Source organism: Colletotrichum navitas (assembly GCF_030913465.1).
Source record: "Colletotrichum navitas strain CBS 125086 chromosome Unknown LY79scaffold_12, whole genome shotgun sequence".
Lineage (NCBI taxonomy): Eukaryota > Fungi > Ascomycota > Sordariomycetes > Glomerellales > Glomerellaceae > Colletotrichum > Colletotrichum navitas.
The window spans coordinates 197,801-215,030 of NW_026850558.1; the positions used below are offsets into that span (position 1 = coordinate 197,801).

General features: G+C 56.7%; 4 protein-coding genes across 4 annotated transcripts; 3 read left to right on the forward strand and 1 right to left on the reverse strand.

Moving 5' to 3' along the window:
* Nucleotides 1-477: 477 nt before the first annotated feature.
* On the forward strand, nt 478-3,507 carry LY79DRAFT_509713 (phosphatidylethanolamine N-methyltransferase; the record flags this gene model as incomplete). The annotated part of the gene is made up of 3 exons (XM_060554084.1): nt 478-664; nt 721-3,395; nt 3,445-3,507. 3 exons carry the CDS (start codon nt 478-480, stop codon nt 3,505-3,507), a joined length of 2,925 nt encoding a protein of 974 aa, XP_060417193.1.
* An 879-nt stretch (nt 3,508-4,386) lies between these two features.
* Nucleotides 4,387-5,669, reverse strand: LY79DRAFT_60917 (uncharacterized protein). The gene has a single exon (XM_060561922.1). It carries the CDS (start codon nt 5,270-5,272, stop codon nt 4,604-4,606), a length of 669 nt encoding a protein of 222 aa, XP_060417194.1. The 5' UTR covers nt 5,273-5,669; the 3' UTR covers nt 4,387-4,603.
* Nucleotides 5,670-5,983: 314 nt separating this feature from the next.
* On the forward strand, nt 5,984-7,277 carry LY79DRAFT_577348 (Lactonase, 7-bladed beta-propeller-domain-containing protein; the record flags this gene model as incomplete). Its single annotated transcript, XM_060559873.1, has 3 exons — nt 5,984-6,375; nt 6,425-6,887; nt 6,933-7,277. 3 exons carry the CDS (start codon nt 5,984-5,986, stop codon nt 7,275-7,277), a joined length of 1,200 nt encoding a protein of 399 aa, XP_060417195.1.
* Nucleotides 7,278-11,057: 3,780 nt separating this feature from the next.
* Nucleotides 11,058-13,527, forward strand: LY79DRAFT_60953 (uncharacterized protein). Its single transcript, XM_060561926.1, has 3 exons — nt 11,058-11,565; nt 11,621-13,077; nt 13,126-13,527. Exons 1-3 carry the CDS (start codon nt 11,206-11,208, stop codon nt 13,385-13,387), a joined length of 2,079 nt encoding a protein of 692 aa, XP_060417196.1. The 5' UTR covers nt 11,058-11,205; the 3' UTR covers nt 13,388-13,527.
* Nucleotides 13,528-17,230: the final 3,703 nt, after the last annotated feature.

The following is a 17,230-nucleotide window of genomic DNA, read 5'->3' on the forward strand; positions in this document are numbered from 1 at the left end:
AGTCAGCCAGCGGAGCGTCAGTCTCCACTTTGTTAGAAAAAGGCAAAGATCGTTCAACGACAGGCGGGATAGACAGGCATTCTTACAGTATAAACCCGCTGTTTAGTGGGGTGGGGCTCTTCCAGACGCCTCCATTGGAAACCGCCAGCTGCACCCTGAACCCTTGCCTGACTGTGACGTTTCCACTTGCTTCCTCCCAACAACTCTTTGCGCCTCTCTAGGTACATAACGGAATCTTTCCTCTCCTCATCTTGACTTTCTGATTCCACGTCCCTGCCCTTCTGTGCCAAAAGGGACGCTCGAAGCCTTCCGACCTCGAAACCTGTACTGAAACACTGGCGGCTCATGGACACTTTGAGCATCAGAACAACCCTCGCACAACGCCCTTACCGACGACCTCCTTGTGTGTGTGAATAACCTCGGGACTGACTGTCGGCCCATCTTCAGCTGTGACGAGGCTCTACTTATCCGGCTAGAATGAGCTCCTCCGCCGCGCCCGTCGCCAATGGTGATGGTTCTCTCCGCCAGCGACAGAGGCGGACGTCCTCTGCTGGCGACAGCGAGCATCTAAACCCCCCAACTGCCAGCGACTTTCGCTCCGACACGGGCAAGGGCCTCGAGCAGAAGCCCAAGAAGACGTTTGGTCGAACCCCCGATGGCACAGGTAGGCTCTCGCGGCGAGCTCGTTGTCTATCTCATCCGCTGACGGCTGTCTGTTAGTCTTCACCGTTCCCACGACCCATGACATGGTGTCGCAGCTGCTTGATCCGAGGCAGCCCAAGAACCTCTCTGATGTGCTCGTGCTCGCCATTCTCGTCCTTCAAATCGGCCTGGCCTACCTTCTCCCTGCCAACATGAAGCGCCCCGTCTTTGCTCTCGTGTTCCTTTTCTGGCGTGCCGCCTATAACATTGGCATTGGCTACCTCCTCACCATCCAATCCAACCACCGCAGGCTGGAGACATGGGCCGCCAGATGGAAGCTCTTCGAGCACCCCAGCTCCGGCAAGCAGCCCCGGCCTTGGCTCTACAACATGCTTAAGCGCGAGCTCGAGGCTAAGATCCCCGAGGACTACGAGTTCGAAAAGGCCCCTATGGAGTACAACACCTGGCTCGTCTTCCGTCGTGTTGTCGATCTGATTCTCATGTGTGACTTTGTGTCCTACTGCCTCTTTGCTATCATCTGCGGCCACACTCCCGAGGGTGAGAACGTGCTGGTCGGTGTCGGTCGGTGGTCCATCGGCATTCTCCTGGTTCTCTTCAACCTGTGGGTCAAGCTCGACGCTCACCGTGTTGTCAAGGACTACGCCTGGTACTGGGGAGACTTCTTCTACCTCATCGACCAGGAGTTGACCTTTGACGGCGTCTTCGAGATGGCCCCCCATCCCATGTACTCGATTGGATACGCCGGTTACTACGGCATTTCCATGATGGCCGCGAGCTACGAGGTCCTCTTCATCTCAATCGCTGCCCATCTTGCCCAGTTCGCCTTCTTGGTGATTGTCGAGAACCCGCACATTGAGAAAACATACAACCCGCCTGCGCCTCGTAAGCGAATCATTTCGACGCCAGCCACTGGCCAGTCGGAGCTTGTCGCGATCAGGTCTTCGGACACCGAGGAAATCTCGGTCGACCAAACGACCTCGTCCCCGGAACTGTCGTCCCAAGAGGCGCCTCCCCAAGTGCACAACTTGATTGGCCTGGACAACATTGATCTGTTTCGTGTCACGGACATGTCGGTGTTGCTACTTGGCTTTTACTTGGCAGTCCTGGCCCTGGTCACGCCATCCACCCCCTTGTTCCAAGCCCTCTTCGTTTTCCATGCTCTGCTCTGGCGGGTATGGTATCATCTTGGCCTAGGCGCCATTCTCGCATCGCAATCACGCAATAAGTTCTGGACGAGACACTTCCTCAAGTATGGCGAGAGCCACACCGAGGCCTGGAACCAGTGGAAGGGCATGTACCATCTCAGTCTGGTTATGGTGACAGGCTCCTTTATGGCAGCATGCTGGAAGATGTATTCGCCGCCTGAAGATTGGGCTTACGGATGGGTCCTCCTCAAGCACGTCGTTGGGGCTGGCCTCGTTGCGTTGCAGATCTGGACGGCCGCTAGCGTCTACGACTCGCTCGGGGAGTTTGGCTGGTTCTATGGCGACTTTTTCTACGACTCAACTGCCAGGCTGACGTACAAATCCATCTACCGTTTTCTCAACAACCCTGAGCGGATTTTCGGAACCGCTGGCTTGTGGGGAGCTGCTCTGATCACGTGGAGCAGAGCCATATTTATCATGGCACTGGTCAGCCAGCTGTTCACCTTAGGCTTCATCAACTTCATTGAAAAGCCGCACATGCAGAAGACCTACGGCAGAGGCATCCGACAAGAAGCAGGTCTGACCAAGTTCATCAAGCGCTCTCTCCCGCCGCCTGTTCAGGGCTGGCAGCGAGAAGTCGACAAGGTGATTGACGACACGGCCCAGTTCATCGAGGAGTTCCTTGATTCCGCACGTCCCAAGTTCGCATCCGGCATCGAGACAATCGTCCGCGATACGTCGGCCTTGTTCAATAAGTATCCGGCGCGGCTGACCGTGACCCGTCTGTCCCCCGACCTTGCCGGCCTGGACCCCAAACTCTACTCGTTGTTCGTGGAGGGTACTCCCTCGAGCCACTCGGCGGCGAATGAGCGGGCTACCGGCAAGGAGAGTGTGACGGCACGCTTCCACCATGGTACCGAGACCTTGATGTTTGACTACGGTTCCCCATTGAAGGTCAAGTGGCGCGCCCCCGCGAAGCACGACAGCAAGGACTGGATCGGGCTCTACATGGTGACCGACAATCGCTCTAGAAAAGTAACCGAGGTTTCTTCTTTGGGTCGATGGGCACCCACCACACCTGGCAACTACGACGCCGCGACGGCGGACAAGACAATCCTGGTTCCGGATCGCCCTGTGAAAAAGGAGGACCCGTCTGACCCCGACCTGGTCGAGGGCGAGGTCGTTTTTGAAGGTGACCGGCTCTGGTGGACTCAAGGGGTCTTTGAGTTCCGGTACCATCACGCCGGGGCTCACACTGTCATGACCATCTCGCAGCCCTTTGAGATCCGCATCGGCAAGCTTGACGAGGACGACGTCGCGGTCGACGCCAACGGCATGTACGAGAAGGCTGTCGAGCAAGCTTTGCTGCCCCTCGTGCAGAACTGCTGCGACCGGGACCCCGATATTGCGCCCGCCACCGTCGACGAGCCGTTCGGCGGCCACGTCGAGCGGGACGGCAAGTACGCAAAGCGCATCGTCTATGCCATCCACCAGATGTTTGGTATTGAGTTTGCCCCCGCAATCGTGCCTGCTGACGGAAATGTCAAGAAGATGGCCTGGAGAATCTGCAACGCAAAGCAGGTTCTTGTAAGTTTTGCGGCGCCTTTTTTCTTCGACACAAGCTTACTGGTTATAGGCACCCTATAGTTTATCACACTCCAGGGGAAACACTACACCCACGACATTTGAAAAAGCATAGATACGTTTGTGCATGCCCCATCCTCGCGATACCAGACGCAACCGTTGATTTGTGAGCTGCTGCTGGAAACATCAGTGGGAAACGCTTTGGAACGCGGCAGAGTGCTAACAGCACCGAGGTGGATGGATTGGTGTCGGAATTCTTTGACCCGAACAGCGACCCCGTTGCCTCCAATCAAGGAATGGTGCTGAGGACGGAACAGTATTGGCATGGCGTCCGTGAGTTAGCCTGGAGGAATAACATACCGCACTGCAGCGATTTACACGCCATACAGAAATGATAGACAGAATGACAACCTTAACAAACAGCTACCGAGGCCCCACGAGACGCGGCACGGAAGGACGGCTCCAAGTTCCTGTTGTCCTCAGTCTTGAGGTGAGTCGTGCAGAACTATCCACAAGATGACCCTTGCTCGCAGATTCGATTGGTCTCGACTTTAGCCTTTAAGCAAGAACGAGATGGGGCTCTGGTTGGGTAGAGAGGTTGATTGGATGCTACGTCCCCCGCATATATATGAAGCCGCACAGGGGATATAGCGTTGACCGTCGTAAGCTGGCTCCAGTCGCCGCCATTCGTGGCGGTCCAAAGATTGCCCTGTGGTAACGAAACTCGGGTCTTGGGCCTGTGGTTTGGGTTGCAGATTCGCGGAGTGCTCAACTGCATAGTTGCCCTGTGTGAAGTGTAGCAACCGGTGAGAAGATTGCATAGCAAGTCTGCCGTCTGCGGTGCGACCAACCACGATGCCGGTTTTTCCTCAGGCCCACTTGATTAGGGTGCATATCCAGGTACAGACGCCGATGGGTTGTTCAGAGCATCTCATCAAACGTGTCGCCCACATGCTGTGGTCTCACCGCCGCATGGCAGGTCGGAAGCTGTAGCCAACGAGGCCTGCAGCAAGAAGAAGCTTCCACACGTCGATCGGCATAGCACAATCAGACGGAGAGACGCCGTAACGGGCAACGGCTGCAGGACACCACCGATGCGGAGAAGACTGCCGGTACATGGCCGCCCATAGTGCATGCCCCCCATTCCAGCCGAATCCCCCATGCGAATGATTCGCTAGCAAGCCTCCCCAACTGTGTTGCAATGCACGGCGTCACTTGACTCCCGTCAGCACCCAGCCAGACGCCTTCGTGGAGAGCGGTCGAATAGCAGAAGAGGAGGTGCGGCATTTGATTGCTACAACGACAAGCTGTCTGTTTCCCGTGATATGGACCCATCCGGAAGCGAGTCGTCTTGCTCGGGCGCAACTACCGCCGACGTTGATGCCAACCTGTATTCTTGAAACAGGCTGCTGTGCGGCATGGGCAGATGAGGGAAAGTTGGACAATGCGCCCAGAGCGTGTGTCAGAGTTGTAACACGCCGGACTTTGACTACCGCCCGAGGAAACCCCCGTCGACGGCACCGCGCCGTGCCTGAAAGGCCACAAATTTCAGTCGGGTTTACGGTCTCATTGGGGGCCGGATAGATTAACTCAAATTGGGATATTTGGCAATTCCCCACGGCGCATCTCGACAACAGACGAAGACAAGGGCATATCCACTTCGCGGCAGAGGGGACCACTCTCACGATCAACGGGCTACGCTGATTCGTCGACATCTCCCTTCCCCTCACACTCTTCCCAGTCTTCCAGTCCTCCAGTCTTTCCCCTCTCTTCTCTTCTCCGCATTCTCCGCATTGGACACAGTACACGCTACTCCACCTGAACCAAGTCTTGTTGCGGGAACGGTGGTGGCATGAGACGAACGGGTGCTGGCCTGTCATTGCGGCTCGAATTTCCCATCCTCTGTACGGTCGTCGGCGTCGTCTACGACGACGAAGAGGGGAAGCACATCGACGGACTTCGGGCGGCACTCAACCCGAGGGCCATGCCAAGACTGAGCACGGCATTTGGCTACCATAACCGCGAGGCCCCTCCGTGGGCACAATGGGTCTGCTTTGCCCGCTTCGAGTCAGGCTTTAACATACGTACCTTTTGTGAATATGTCCACACCATACCCCCCCTACTCACACAGAACTCTGACCACCCGTCCGCCAGCTCGTGAGGCTGCTGCCGTCGCGGAAGCACTGTCCCGTGCAGAGCGAGCCCGGATTAAGCTCGCTTACCAGAAAGCACGGAAGAGTGTCGAGGGAGTCCCGAATAGGAAACACTGGTCCCTGTTTCGAGCCCACACAAACCACTTCTGTGAGCTTCCGAGACAGGACCAAGGGCCGATCGACGAGCCGTTGTTGAAATACTACGTAGTCATTCAGACTACCCCGTCTTGCCCCTGGTTTTCACTGCTGCCCACCATGGGCCGGCCTCGCTGTCCAAGACGCCAACAACATCCCCTTTTCTTGTCGTCCCATCGTCTAACGTCTGTACTTTTCACCCTCACACTCGTTCTGTGCCTCGTACCCGCACTGATTCTGTGCCTCTTCTGCCCACGGCAGCGCCACTCATTCGCGAGCGCCGTCATCCTGCCTCTGCCCGCCATGATGCGAGACTTGTTCGCCCCTTCGGGACTTCTGCCGCTATTGCTGTCGGCCCCGGCCGCGGCTACCCTGCTCTATGCGTCGTCATACAGCGGCGCCATCACCACGCTCAATTTCACCCTGTGCGCCAACCACGCCACGCAGTCTACCCTGCTTCCCATCTCGTCGTCCGACGGCTGCGCTCCCAGCCCGTCCTGGCTGACCCTCGACCCAGTCAACTCCCGGCTTTACTGCACGGATGAGGGGCTGACCACCAATGTTGGCACCGTCTCGTCCTTCACCACCGGCCCCAACGGTGTGCTCCAGCAATTGGCCAAGACGGAAACCATCAGCGGCCCCGTCAGCGCCGTTGTCTATAGTGACAGAGGCCAGGGCCTGGCTGTCGCCCAATAGTACGTCTGTCTTTAAGCTTGGCTGCGGATATTTGCTGACCCAAAGAAGCGGTGGCTCTTCCGTGAGCTGGTTCGACATTTCCAACCCAGCCGCCCTCACGGCGATCAAGTCCGAGACTTTCAACATGTCTGCGCCGGGCCCGAACCCGTCGCGCCAGGACGCCCCGCACCCCCACGAGGTGTTCCTCGATCCCAAGGGCCAGTTCGTCCTGGTGCCGGACCTGGGCGCCGACCTCGTACGCGTGTTTGCTGTTGACGGCGCCAACCTCGTCGTCGTCGACTCTCTCACGGCCGCCCCCGGCAGCGGACCTCGCCACGTCGAGTTCCTCGTCACTCCGGAGGGCAAGACGTACCTGTACCTTATCAGCGAGCTTTCCAACTCCATCACCGCCTACGACGTCACCTACCGCGAGAACAAGACTCTCGGGTTCACCGAGGTGTACTCGGGTTCTACCTTTGGCGAGGGTGCTAACGCACCTGCCGGAGCTAGCGGTGCCGAGATTTGGATTTCAGTGAGTCCCGACACTTTTGTTGCCGATTCACACTAACATATGCAGCCCGACGGCAAGTTCCTGACCGTCTCTTCGCGCAACGACTCGGCCTTCACCATCAGTAACCCTGACACCGGGAGCGGTGGCGTGCAAATCCCCTCCGACTCTCTCAACAGCTTCAGCATCAACGAGCAGACCGGCGCGCTCACGCTGCTGCAAACCTTTCCCGCGGGTGGCCGCATACCCCGGCAGTTCTCCGTCAACAAGGCCGGCGACCTCGTCGCCGTCGGTCTGCAATCGGACAGCCGCGTCGTCATCATCAGCCGCAACGCCACTTCAGGCAAGCTGGTCGACATCATTGCGAGTAGCAAGGTCGAGGGCGAGGTCACAGCCGTCATCTTTGGCGAATAATTAATTACTAATTAAACCACATGGGCCGTCGGTTTTTGCTACAGTGCCTACAGCGCTAGAATCTTAAATATATATATATATATATAACTATATATACATAAGTATACATGCAGACGAATAGAGTTCCAACAAGCTCGGGAGCTCGGGAAGTGACTGCGCGAGTCGCTGGCCACAATAACAATTGACCTTCGGCTCGCACTCGCACCGGGCCAATGACACCTGTATACCTACAGTACACTACGTGACATGCCCTGACTGACTTTAAAGAACCTCCCTTGATGCAATTTATGGTGCAGACGCTGCCATCCCAGATCTCACCGTTCGCTTATGCGGCCGCAATAAAAGGCATCGGTCCCGCAGGCCAGCCCATGTCATTGGTGGCGACAACTGCTGCGCACCTCCTACCTGGTTAGACAGGTAGTTAGGTAGGTAGGTACACCCACGTGAAGCTGCTTATAAAGAGACGAGATTAGGTAATTACAAGGGTTCGTACGAGTCTGCGAGACCGCCATTGCACAAACAGACGAGACCAGGGATAGCCAGCGTTGATGCCACAGTCGTCGGCGTCACACCTTTCAAGTGCCGGCTGTGATATTACCTACGTGCCGTCCTCACTCTTAGAATCCAGCCAAGTTTGACTCTGATGAGGGTAGTCGGGCGACATGCGGCTCTTGGGACACTGTTCAGACACACGGCGGAGCCCAGCCATGCAAGGTAGACTGCTCGCCGACCAAGGCTCGCCCACGCAGCGCTCTCGTCGCCGAAACAAACCCCGATGGCAAAACCTTGGCTCGATGGCACTCTGAATCCTGGATCCTAGCCTGCAAACCGGACTTGACTCACCCAAGTTGTCGCGCTGGGAGGAGGTCCTCGGACACGGCAGAGAGCAGGCTTTCTCCTTCCCGGGTCGTCCACCTGCAGCGAGCGATTAAACATCATAGTCTGGTATCGAATGGAATCTCAGAGACGACTTGTCGAGAAGTGACGGTGTGGGGAGACGTCGCTGCGGGGTGTCAGGGAACGCCCACCCCCCGTCCGCACCCCGGATTCGCGGGGAACAATGATGCTCAACAGAACAGGAAGAAGTCGAGCCGACTACATCGTTGGCTGCCAGCAGAGATGAGGGCCGGCAGTGATACATTTTCTGCACGCGGTCGGCAACAATAAAGCCCCCCCCCCGTCTTCTTATCTTGGAGGAGGGTAGTTAATTTACCTTCTGTCGGTCTCGACCATGTCCCGGTGACCAGGCATCTTGGCAGACCCACCCGCCGTGGATCTTCCCGTCCCTTTGAAGCGACGGTCCTGTTGCTGCTAGTCGTAATATGTTACAGCCATGCGATAATGGCACAGTTGCTGGAACCATTTCTGCCGGCAGCCTACCTAGATTGCTAGATTGGACCTGGCCACTCGGCTGGGTCTTGACAAATCGCTGGCGAGCTAAACGGCGGGATCGAAATGAAGTCGGCGAGGGGCCGATTCTTCCCCTCTCTTCATCAACGTCCCAGCAGTTGGAAGTCCGAAGGACGTCCTGTGGGTAAAACAACACACGCATTCGACAGGGTTACCACGTTCATGGGGACAATCTCCCTGGAGTCGGCCCGTTGAGGATCGGTGTCGTGCGGGTAGGACGGAAAACTGCCACAGGTAGTTGCCAATGTCGAGCTTCACGTCCCCAAGCAGATGCTTTGGAACCCTCCTCCTCCTCCTTCCTTGTACCAGGAATACACAAACTGGTTACCTGCTTGTAATCGACAGCCGACAGTCGCCGTTTGGTCCCGGTCGAAAAAACTTGGTCAGTTCAAGGGCTGGCTCGGGAGATGCTTGGTTTGAGTAGTAGACGATCGACTATTGGCTGGTGGTGTTTGGACCGAAACTCGAATATGCCTATACTATGTACCTAGACAGGCATCCAGTCGATATAATTACTGTGGTTTTGACGGTCCCTTTTTTGTCCCTTTTTCACCTTACCGGGAGTTTCCTGTCTTTTTGCCCGAACGATCTCACTCACAAAGCCAGCCAGCTTTCCCCCAACTCATGTCACCTCGTCATGTATCGCCTAGGTGTGCCAGGTGGAGAGCCTGTCTTTTCTACCTGGTGTCCCCGATCCATTTCTAGATCACACAAGACCGAGAAGGAATCAGATAAGGTAGGTAACATGGGATCAACGATGGTGCCCGAGTGGTTCGAGCGGTCGTTGACCCATCCCCGTCACATCACACCGAGCCCAAGGATACGCACATGGACCATACTTGGGCATAACGTATGTATTATTGCCTTTGATGATTACTGTGGTACCTTTTGTGGCGCCAAACTCGTCTTCACCATACAATGCCATTCTGCAGAACATGTCATTCGTTACTTTCTTTGCCTGTCCTCTTTCTTCAGCCCGTGGGCTGGTCCATCGTCGACGCCTGTGCCTATATCTCTTTACTGGTCTTATTCCAGTGTCTTACTCCCAGAAACCCATGCAGAGCCGAGGTGAATTAATAACATGGAACCCAACTTACTATTGGTGGCAAGTGGGCAGGTGTCCCCCAGCTCCAACAGACCTGCCTTCTCCTCTCCCCACGTTTCGCCTGCCAGCCCTGGGCAGTTGGGGGAGGCCCTCCCCCAGATGGGCAAAGTCGATCCGTACCAAGAACGGCATGATTCGGGGCTTTTTGGGGATTGAGGCCTTGTAACCGTACCGCAGTCCCCATGAGATTGCATTGAGCGGTACGGCACGGCACACACAAGGGCCATCATCCCAGACAAAGATCAACTGGACGGCCAGCAATTTGCGGTTCAAAGTAGAGTAGCCGGTGCTAGTCAGTCGAGATGCAGCTTCCTGACGGCATCACTTCCAACCCCTCCAATTCAACAAATGTACGATCCTCCGCAATGCAAACCCCTCTGACCCTGACTTTGACTTCTTCCGCGTCCCGACCAACTCCACCATCGCAGGCAAACGCAAACCTCCAAACCACCACCATCACCACCGCCGCCCTGCGCGACGGGCCTTGGGAAGGAACAGAACCAATCACCAAGCAAAAGTACTGTGCGGCAGCTCTTGAACTCGCCGCTAAGCTACGGGCAGGGCATCCACACACACACACACACACACACACACACGCATAACGTGGATTTCCGCGCGCCAGGCACCACGTTCCCTATCCCAGGCCCTCTCGGTCTGGATGACGGATTGAAAAGTGACATGGCCTGCAGCCTCTAGCGTGGGCCCGTTTACCCCGATACCCCATCTCGTCCTCCTCCATCCCCGTTTCGTCCAATGCCCGTTGCAACCATTGGTTCTGAATGGCCCAGCCTGACCCTACCTGTATCTGCTCTGGTGGGGATGGGGACTGCGTGTCTGTCATCAATCTGTTCCAACGGCTCCGACGACTCAAAGTTGGGGTCCGGGGCAGAGGGGACGAACCTAGAGCTTCCCTGTTGCACTGATGGCGAGAGTAGCGACTAAGGTACATTTCCGTCCCTCTGCACGGCGAGCGCTGCCGTCCCCCCCCCAAACAGGGTTGCCTACTCGGCTTCCGAGCAGCACCAACAACCCCCGTATATGGATGGAGACCTCCGCATTTTCCTCTTCCCTCATCAGCGCTTTTCCCATAATAACTGCTCCACTGCCGTGCATCCATTCATCTCACCTCGCTGTCCTGCCGCTCCCCCTCATCCGCTTTCAAAGTCATTAGTGAAACGGTGCCTCGATAGCTTCGAGAGTGGCCTGACGCCCCATCGGAACGGAGTCTAGTCGCATCGCATCGCACCTCGTTATCGCAGCTATTAAGCAGCTCGCCACCACTGCCGGTTCCGTCGTTGTCCAGGCTTCACCCGTCGCACCACTCCACCATCTGTCTTGTGCTGCGTTGTCGCAGCGCATCAACACTCGCCCACCACGTCGTCCACGCAGCTCTTTCGTCTCCAGACGCAGGCCATGTCCCCGTCGTCGACGGGTGACTCTCCCTGCTCGGCCACGGGCAACGCTGGGAGGCCCTTTTCTGTACCGTCGCGCGAGACGTTCAACATTGAGGTGCTCTCGCCTTCAATGACCAACGGCATACACCCTTTGAAGTCGCCTGCATCGCTCAAGACACAAAGAACACCAAGTTTCAGCAGAGATGGGATTCTCGGCTCGGCACAAAAAGCGCGGAATATGTCTCAGTCGTCCGAGAACCGCCCAGAGGCTCTGACCAATGGCATGAACAAGGCGCCCAGCGACGAAGGTTCCAACCCGCTCAAGAGGCGGAACACGGACGCCGGCATCGATTACCCCCGGAGGAGGGCTACAATTGCAGTATGTGAAGCCGGCAGTCGGTTGTCTATCTGTCCGTCGTGCTAACTACCGGCAGTGCGAAGTGTGCCGGTCCCGCAAGTCCCGCTGCGATGGAACCAAGCCTAAGTGTAAGCTCTGCACCGAGCTGGGCGCCGAGTGTGTCTACAGAGAGCCTGGCATCAAGCTCGACGCTGGGGACAAGTTGATCCTGGAGCGTCTGAACCGCATTGAAAGCCTGCTGCAGATGAACATGGTTGCAGGGCAGGGCAACGGCATCGCCATCAACCAAGAGTCGCCCTCCATGAGCAATGGGTCGGGGCTCAACGGAGAGAGCATAATGGGAGTCTCGGGTTCCGGGAACATCGTCTCCGTCATCCCCAACGGTGGCCTGGGCACTTGGAACAACCCGACCAACATCTCGACCATGCCCAAGATGCACACCAACGCCGCTCTCCACTTACTGCAGTGGCCTCTCATCCGCGATCTCGTCTCCCGGCCTTATGATCCGCAGGTTCTGCTCCAGCTCGAAATGGCGCGCGAGCCTCTGCACTCGCTCACAAAGACACCGTGCGTTGACCTATCGAACACGACCGCCTACATCGAAGCCTACTTCGAGCGGGTGAACGTATGGTACGCCTGCGTCAACCCCTACACCTGGAGGAGCCATTATCGAACGGCTCTCTCCAACGGGTTCCGCGAGGGCGCGGAAAGCTGCATCGTCCTGCTGGTGCTGGCCCTGGGCCAAGCGAGTTTGAGAGGCAGCATCTCGAGGATCGTCCCTGGGGAAGATGCTCCCGGCTTGCAGTACTTCACCGCCGCGTGGGCGCTTTTGCCAGGCATGATGACGTCCAACAACGTTCTGGCGGCCCAGTGTCATTTGCTGGCTTCGGCCTATCTGTTCTATCTCGTGCGGCCGCTCGAGGCCTGGAACCTCCTCTGCACTACGAGCACCAAGTTGCAGCTCCTACTCATGTCACCCAATAGGGTACCGCCAAACCAACGAGAGCTGACGGAGCGGATCTACTGGAACTCGTTGCTGTTTGAGAGCGACCTGCTGGCCGAGCTGGATTTGCCACACTCGGGCGTTGTCCAGTTCGAAGAGAACGTCGGCCTGCCTGGCGGTTTCGAGGGTGAGGAACAGGAAGCGATTGGCCGTGACGATCTCTGGTACTTCTTGGCTGAGATTGCCTTGCGGCGGCTTCTCAACAGAGTCAGCCAGCTGATCTACTCGAAAGACTCAATGGCTTCCACCACCAGCCTGGAGCCTGTGGTGGCGGAACTCGACTTTCAGCTGACGCAATGGTATGAGAGTCTGCCCATGCCGCTGCAGTTCCCCTTCACCCGCAACCTGCTCACCGACCCGGTGCAGACGGTGCTGCGCCTGCGGTTCTTTGCTTGCCGTACAATCATCTATCGCCCGTACATCTTGGCCGTATTGGACAACGAACAGGCAGTCCTGGACCCTGCGGTACGCGACAGTTGCCACAAGTGCCTGGAAGCCTCCATCCGGCAATTGGAGCACATTTCTCAACAGTAAGTCTCACTGCCATGGCGCAGCTGCCGCCTGCTAATACACCGCAGTCATGCGGGCCACATGCCCTATCTGTGGCAAGGGGCCCTCTCTATCGTGTCGCAGACGCTACTAGTCATGGGTGCAACCATGTCTCCCTCTCTCAGCAGCATCCTCCTCACACTCGTACCTCATCGGGAAACTATCGACCAGATTATCAATGACGTTGTGATGGAGATTGAGCGATATTCGACCCTGGCCCCTAGCCTGAGCCTAGCAGCAGAGATTATCAAAGAGGCCGAAGTGAGAAGGAGGGCATACCTGAGCGGATGAAAGCCATCACAGTCCGGTGCCTATACGGCTTGCACAACGGTTCTGGGAAGCTAGCCGACCCACCATCAAAGAGGACAACTTGTAGGCCCGCCAAAAGTCCTTCACCCCAGTTGCTGACACTGGCTCTGGAGGTAGCCGATCTGTTGTTCTAAATCCATGCCAGCAAGCAACCCTGCATTCAAGTGCAAAAACGCGCAAACAACGCAAGAGAGGCTAGAGTCGTTGATTACCCCTGACGACGACTCTCGGCCTCCCTCCCGCTCATGCGGGGCTGGGCGCTCTAGGTCTGGGGAAGCAGGCGGACGGTCGCAGCAGCAACAGAGTGCGTGCTGGATGGCGGATGACAGAAACATCCCGGGTACAGAAAAAAATCCGGGGTTGCGCCATCTGGAGGAGGGCTGATGATTTGCCTACGAGTAGGAGACGCCTGGTTGGCGGATAATACAAGGTCTCGTTGGCTGTTCGGACCGAAACCCCGGCACTCGTACGTTCGGCCAATGGACATGACTGGCGCCAACCCGGTTCGAGACGGCAACCCCGGCCATCTCCCGAGAGTGAAAGCGGAGGGCGGTACGCTGTCACTTTTCACAAACATGGAGCCGTTCAAGTGATGGAGCGATTCTTCAGCAATTGCGTTGAGAGATTGATGTCGGGCGAGTTGCGCCCCAGGCTCTCTTTTGCAGGAATATGAATAACGAGTATGAGAAATGAAATACCAAAGCCGGCTGGCGTGCCTGGCCTTGGGTAAGAGGGAACGGGGTTTTCTTAAGGGGTTGTTTTGGCTCGGGATTTAAGTCCAAAATCTGCCAACGTTCGGCGACACAGTATTGTATAACATAGCACTGCTGGTGAAATACCCATTCCTCTACTTGCAACTGCAACTGCGATGGCTGTTACAAGAATGCAAGATGTCCCTCTGATTCATGTCAAGTTGAAGAGAACAAGTTCAACAACCGAATCACGCCATTATCCCCAATACAGAAGGCCAAGATGCGAGCATGATTGGGCTTGGACCACGCGCGGCCTTGCTATTCGCCCTGGGAACCCCAATGACTTGTCTGCAGGGTACTATCCAGGCCTTGGCTCGAGTTGCATACGCGAAAGCAACTCCCGTACAGGAGGGTCACGCGGCGTTGCGGAAGAGTGTGCAGTGTATTCATTGGTGTACAAATGTGACTTGACAGGTCTCTCTGTACGACTTCAGCATGCATGGTAGAATTGAAAGCAACCATGGCTTCGGGCCATGCATTCGTGATGATGTTTGTTTCGACCACGTTGCTTGTCAGGGTAGCGACTGACTGATTACGAGCAGCCTCGCACCATAGGCCCACGATAATAGCTAGCATTTTGATCTCGTAAAACGGTAGTACGGGCACGGCATATCGCATCATGGCCCAGCACCGGCGTTAGGGGGGGATCACACGTCGACTGGCTATCAGTCCGAGGAGATGCGGAGGCTCGGCGTGCCCTGATGATATCTCGCCAGCTTGCCCATCTACAGGCCACCGTTAAGCAGGTAGGCGACTACATAGCACCTGGTTTTAGAGTCCGTTTCGAGTGCCAGCGAACGTGACGAAGACTGAGGACTCGGGGAGGAGCCGGTCTACGGGAAGTGGAAATCAGGAGATCCACCAATCAACGGGGCTTGGATCCGGACCAGGCCGGAACGGAGACAAACGTGAAGACGGGTTTCTAGGAGGATAGGTACACCAAAGCCCGTCGATAATCAACCGAAGCCAACGTGGGACCCGGCGGAAGAGCGACAGCCGAACCATTTCTTTCGCCGCAGGAGCCGATGACGATGGCGGCGATGTCCGAGACGGACAAGGGAGCTTGCGGACTGGCAGCTGGTGCAGGCGTGGGTAAAGCCACAGCCGTCGAGGTGAGGATGGCGTGTATTTCTTGCGACCGTGACACATCGAAGATGCGCTGCGTGTGAATGACTACGAGAAGGTTTCAGACGATTCGCCTAAGGTTTCTGGGAAAATTAGAGACGACTGTTCTCGATGCACGGTAAGGCGGTCTGCAGCAAGAACGAAAAGCCCTGACTCGGGTGCTGACCACCGGATCGGCCCCACCGCACTCGCCCCGAAGCGCCGTGGGCGTCGGCAGTCCCCAGTGTAGGTACTTTGGTGCCGGCCGAAGTGGGGCGATAGCGCCAAAGCAGCTCTACTTAGGTACCAAGGTAGGTACTGTAGGTAGATAGCTAGGTACCTAGGTGCCTCTGAATGTACGAATAAAAGTCGTATCTGGGCTTTTGGAGAGTCGGCGGATTTGGTAATTAGGGACAAACTTCAACTGGACCAGCAAAACAGAAAGCTCTGGCATCGTCTCTCCCCCCCTAAATATGAGACTGTTGGCCAAATCATATTGTCCGTGTCTGCCTAACGGCGTAGGTATGTAGGTACCTATTAGTCACCGGCTGGGATGATGGCCGAGGAATGCAGAGGGCTGTTGCACGTGCATAGGCTGTTTTCCAGCTCATCGGCGGTTCCCTCGCTTGGCGGTAGTGGACAGTACTGCATACTTACCTCTGTAATTGCCTCCATGCAGGGCACTGTCACTAGGTACCTACCTAGGTACCTACCTAGCCACACAGTGCTCGGCGACCGCCAGCCTCCCGCCCACGTTTCCCACCCTCCCTCTTTGGCTCAAGGTTTGCTGTCAGAGAGGTAGCCGCTCCCGCTGGGTGCAGATCGGACTGGCCGCTAGCTCGGACGACTGACCGTAAGATGATTGTCTGCGCATGGCACATAAGGCGATGTCGGTATATTCGTGTGCGTGCGGTGCAAAACAATCAAGGGGCTTGGAACCAAGGTCAAACAGCTCGGCGAGAGCTGGGCTTTTGCTGATTCGACACGGGAGAGTCTTTCAGTGTTCAAACCATGGCAGATGGGGCCGCAGCAGCAGGGCATGGGCCACGCACGAGACGACGAGCTTAGGTATTCGTACGGGTTGAAGGTGGGCTTCACGGGGCGCCTCGTCAGAGACAAGTTCACCCCGCCGGCCGCAGCCAGGGGCCAATCGATTTGCTCCTGGTGGCGCCCTATTAGGTACCTAGTCTACAACCTAGGTCTACTTTGGCTAACAACTACCTAGGTACTCCTACCTACAAGTAGGTAAGATACAGACAGGTGGCAGTGGGCAGCTCCCGCCGTGCTGGCTTGACTTGCCATGGATTTTCAGGTTGCACGAATGTCTGCCTGTCTGCGTGTCTGTCTTTTCTGCTCCTCCTCCTTACTCTCCCTTGCTTGAAACGGGCATTGCTTTCATGGGACCTTGCTCCAGCCTTCCATTCACCATTTCACCGATCAGCATGTCCAGCCCCTCCCGGCCTCCCACAACCTGATCCTGCGAAATCATCATCCAACGAGCCATCCTCGTACACCTCCTGGCTCCGTCCGACCAAACAACTTGCGCTGCTGCCCGATTGATACCTCACCGCAGAGCAAGGCAAACCCTCGCCGTCGTCTGCTTTTGCAGGGCGCACAAAATCATCTCTGCACGCCTGCATGTGCATGCCCGATATGCAACCCGTCATCCAAGCCCAATCATAGCTCCGCAGCATGCATTGAAGCCACCCACTCACGAGCAACCAGCTGTCCGGGTGCACCCCTTTCTCGATCCTCGATTCAACGGCTCCCGCCCTCGAACCCATCTCAAACTTCTCTCGTACCTCCCGCATGAGGCTGACCGCAGCCCAATGGCCTATCGAGATGGCGCAGACTTGTACAGGAGAACGAGCCGGCCGCGGCACCCTCCCAGTCCCCCGCCCATCCCACACTATGATTGGCAACCCACCAGAGAGACCGCCTTCGATCCCACGCCGTACCGGAGGCCCAG

Excerpts from the sequence above, each read along its gene's own strand:
- LY79DRAFT_60917 (XM_060561922.1), bottom strand. The coding sequence starts at position 5,272 with ATGACAGGCCAGCACCCGTTCGTCTCATGCCACCACCGTTCCCGCAAC.
- LY79DRAFT_60953 (XM_060561926.1), top strand. The coding sequence starts at position 11,206 with ATGTCCCCGTCGTCGACGGGTGACTCTCCCTGCTCGGCCACGGGCAAC. Across the intron at positions 11,566-11,620 it reads GGAGGAGGGCTACAATTGCA|TGCGAAGTGTGCCGGTCCCG; the intron begins GTATGTGAAGCC and ends AACTACCGGCAG. Across the intron at positions 13,078-13,125 it reads TTGGAGCACATTTCTCAACA|TCATGCGGGCCACATGCCCT; the intron begins GTAAGTCTCACT and ends AATACACCGCAG.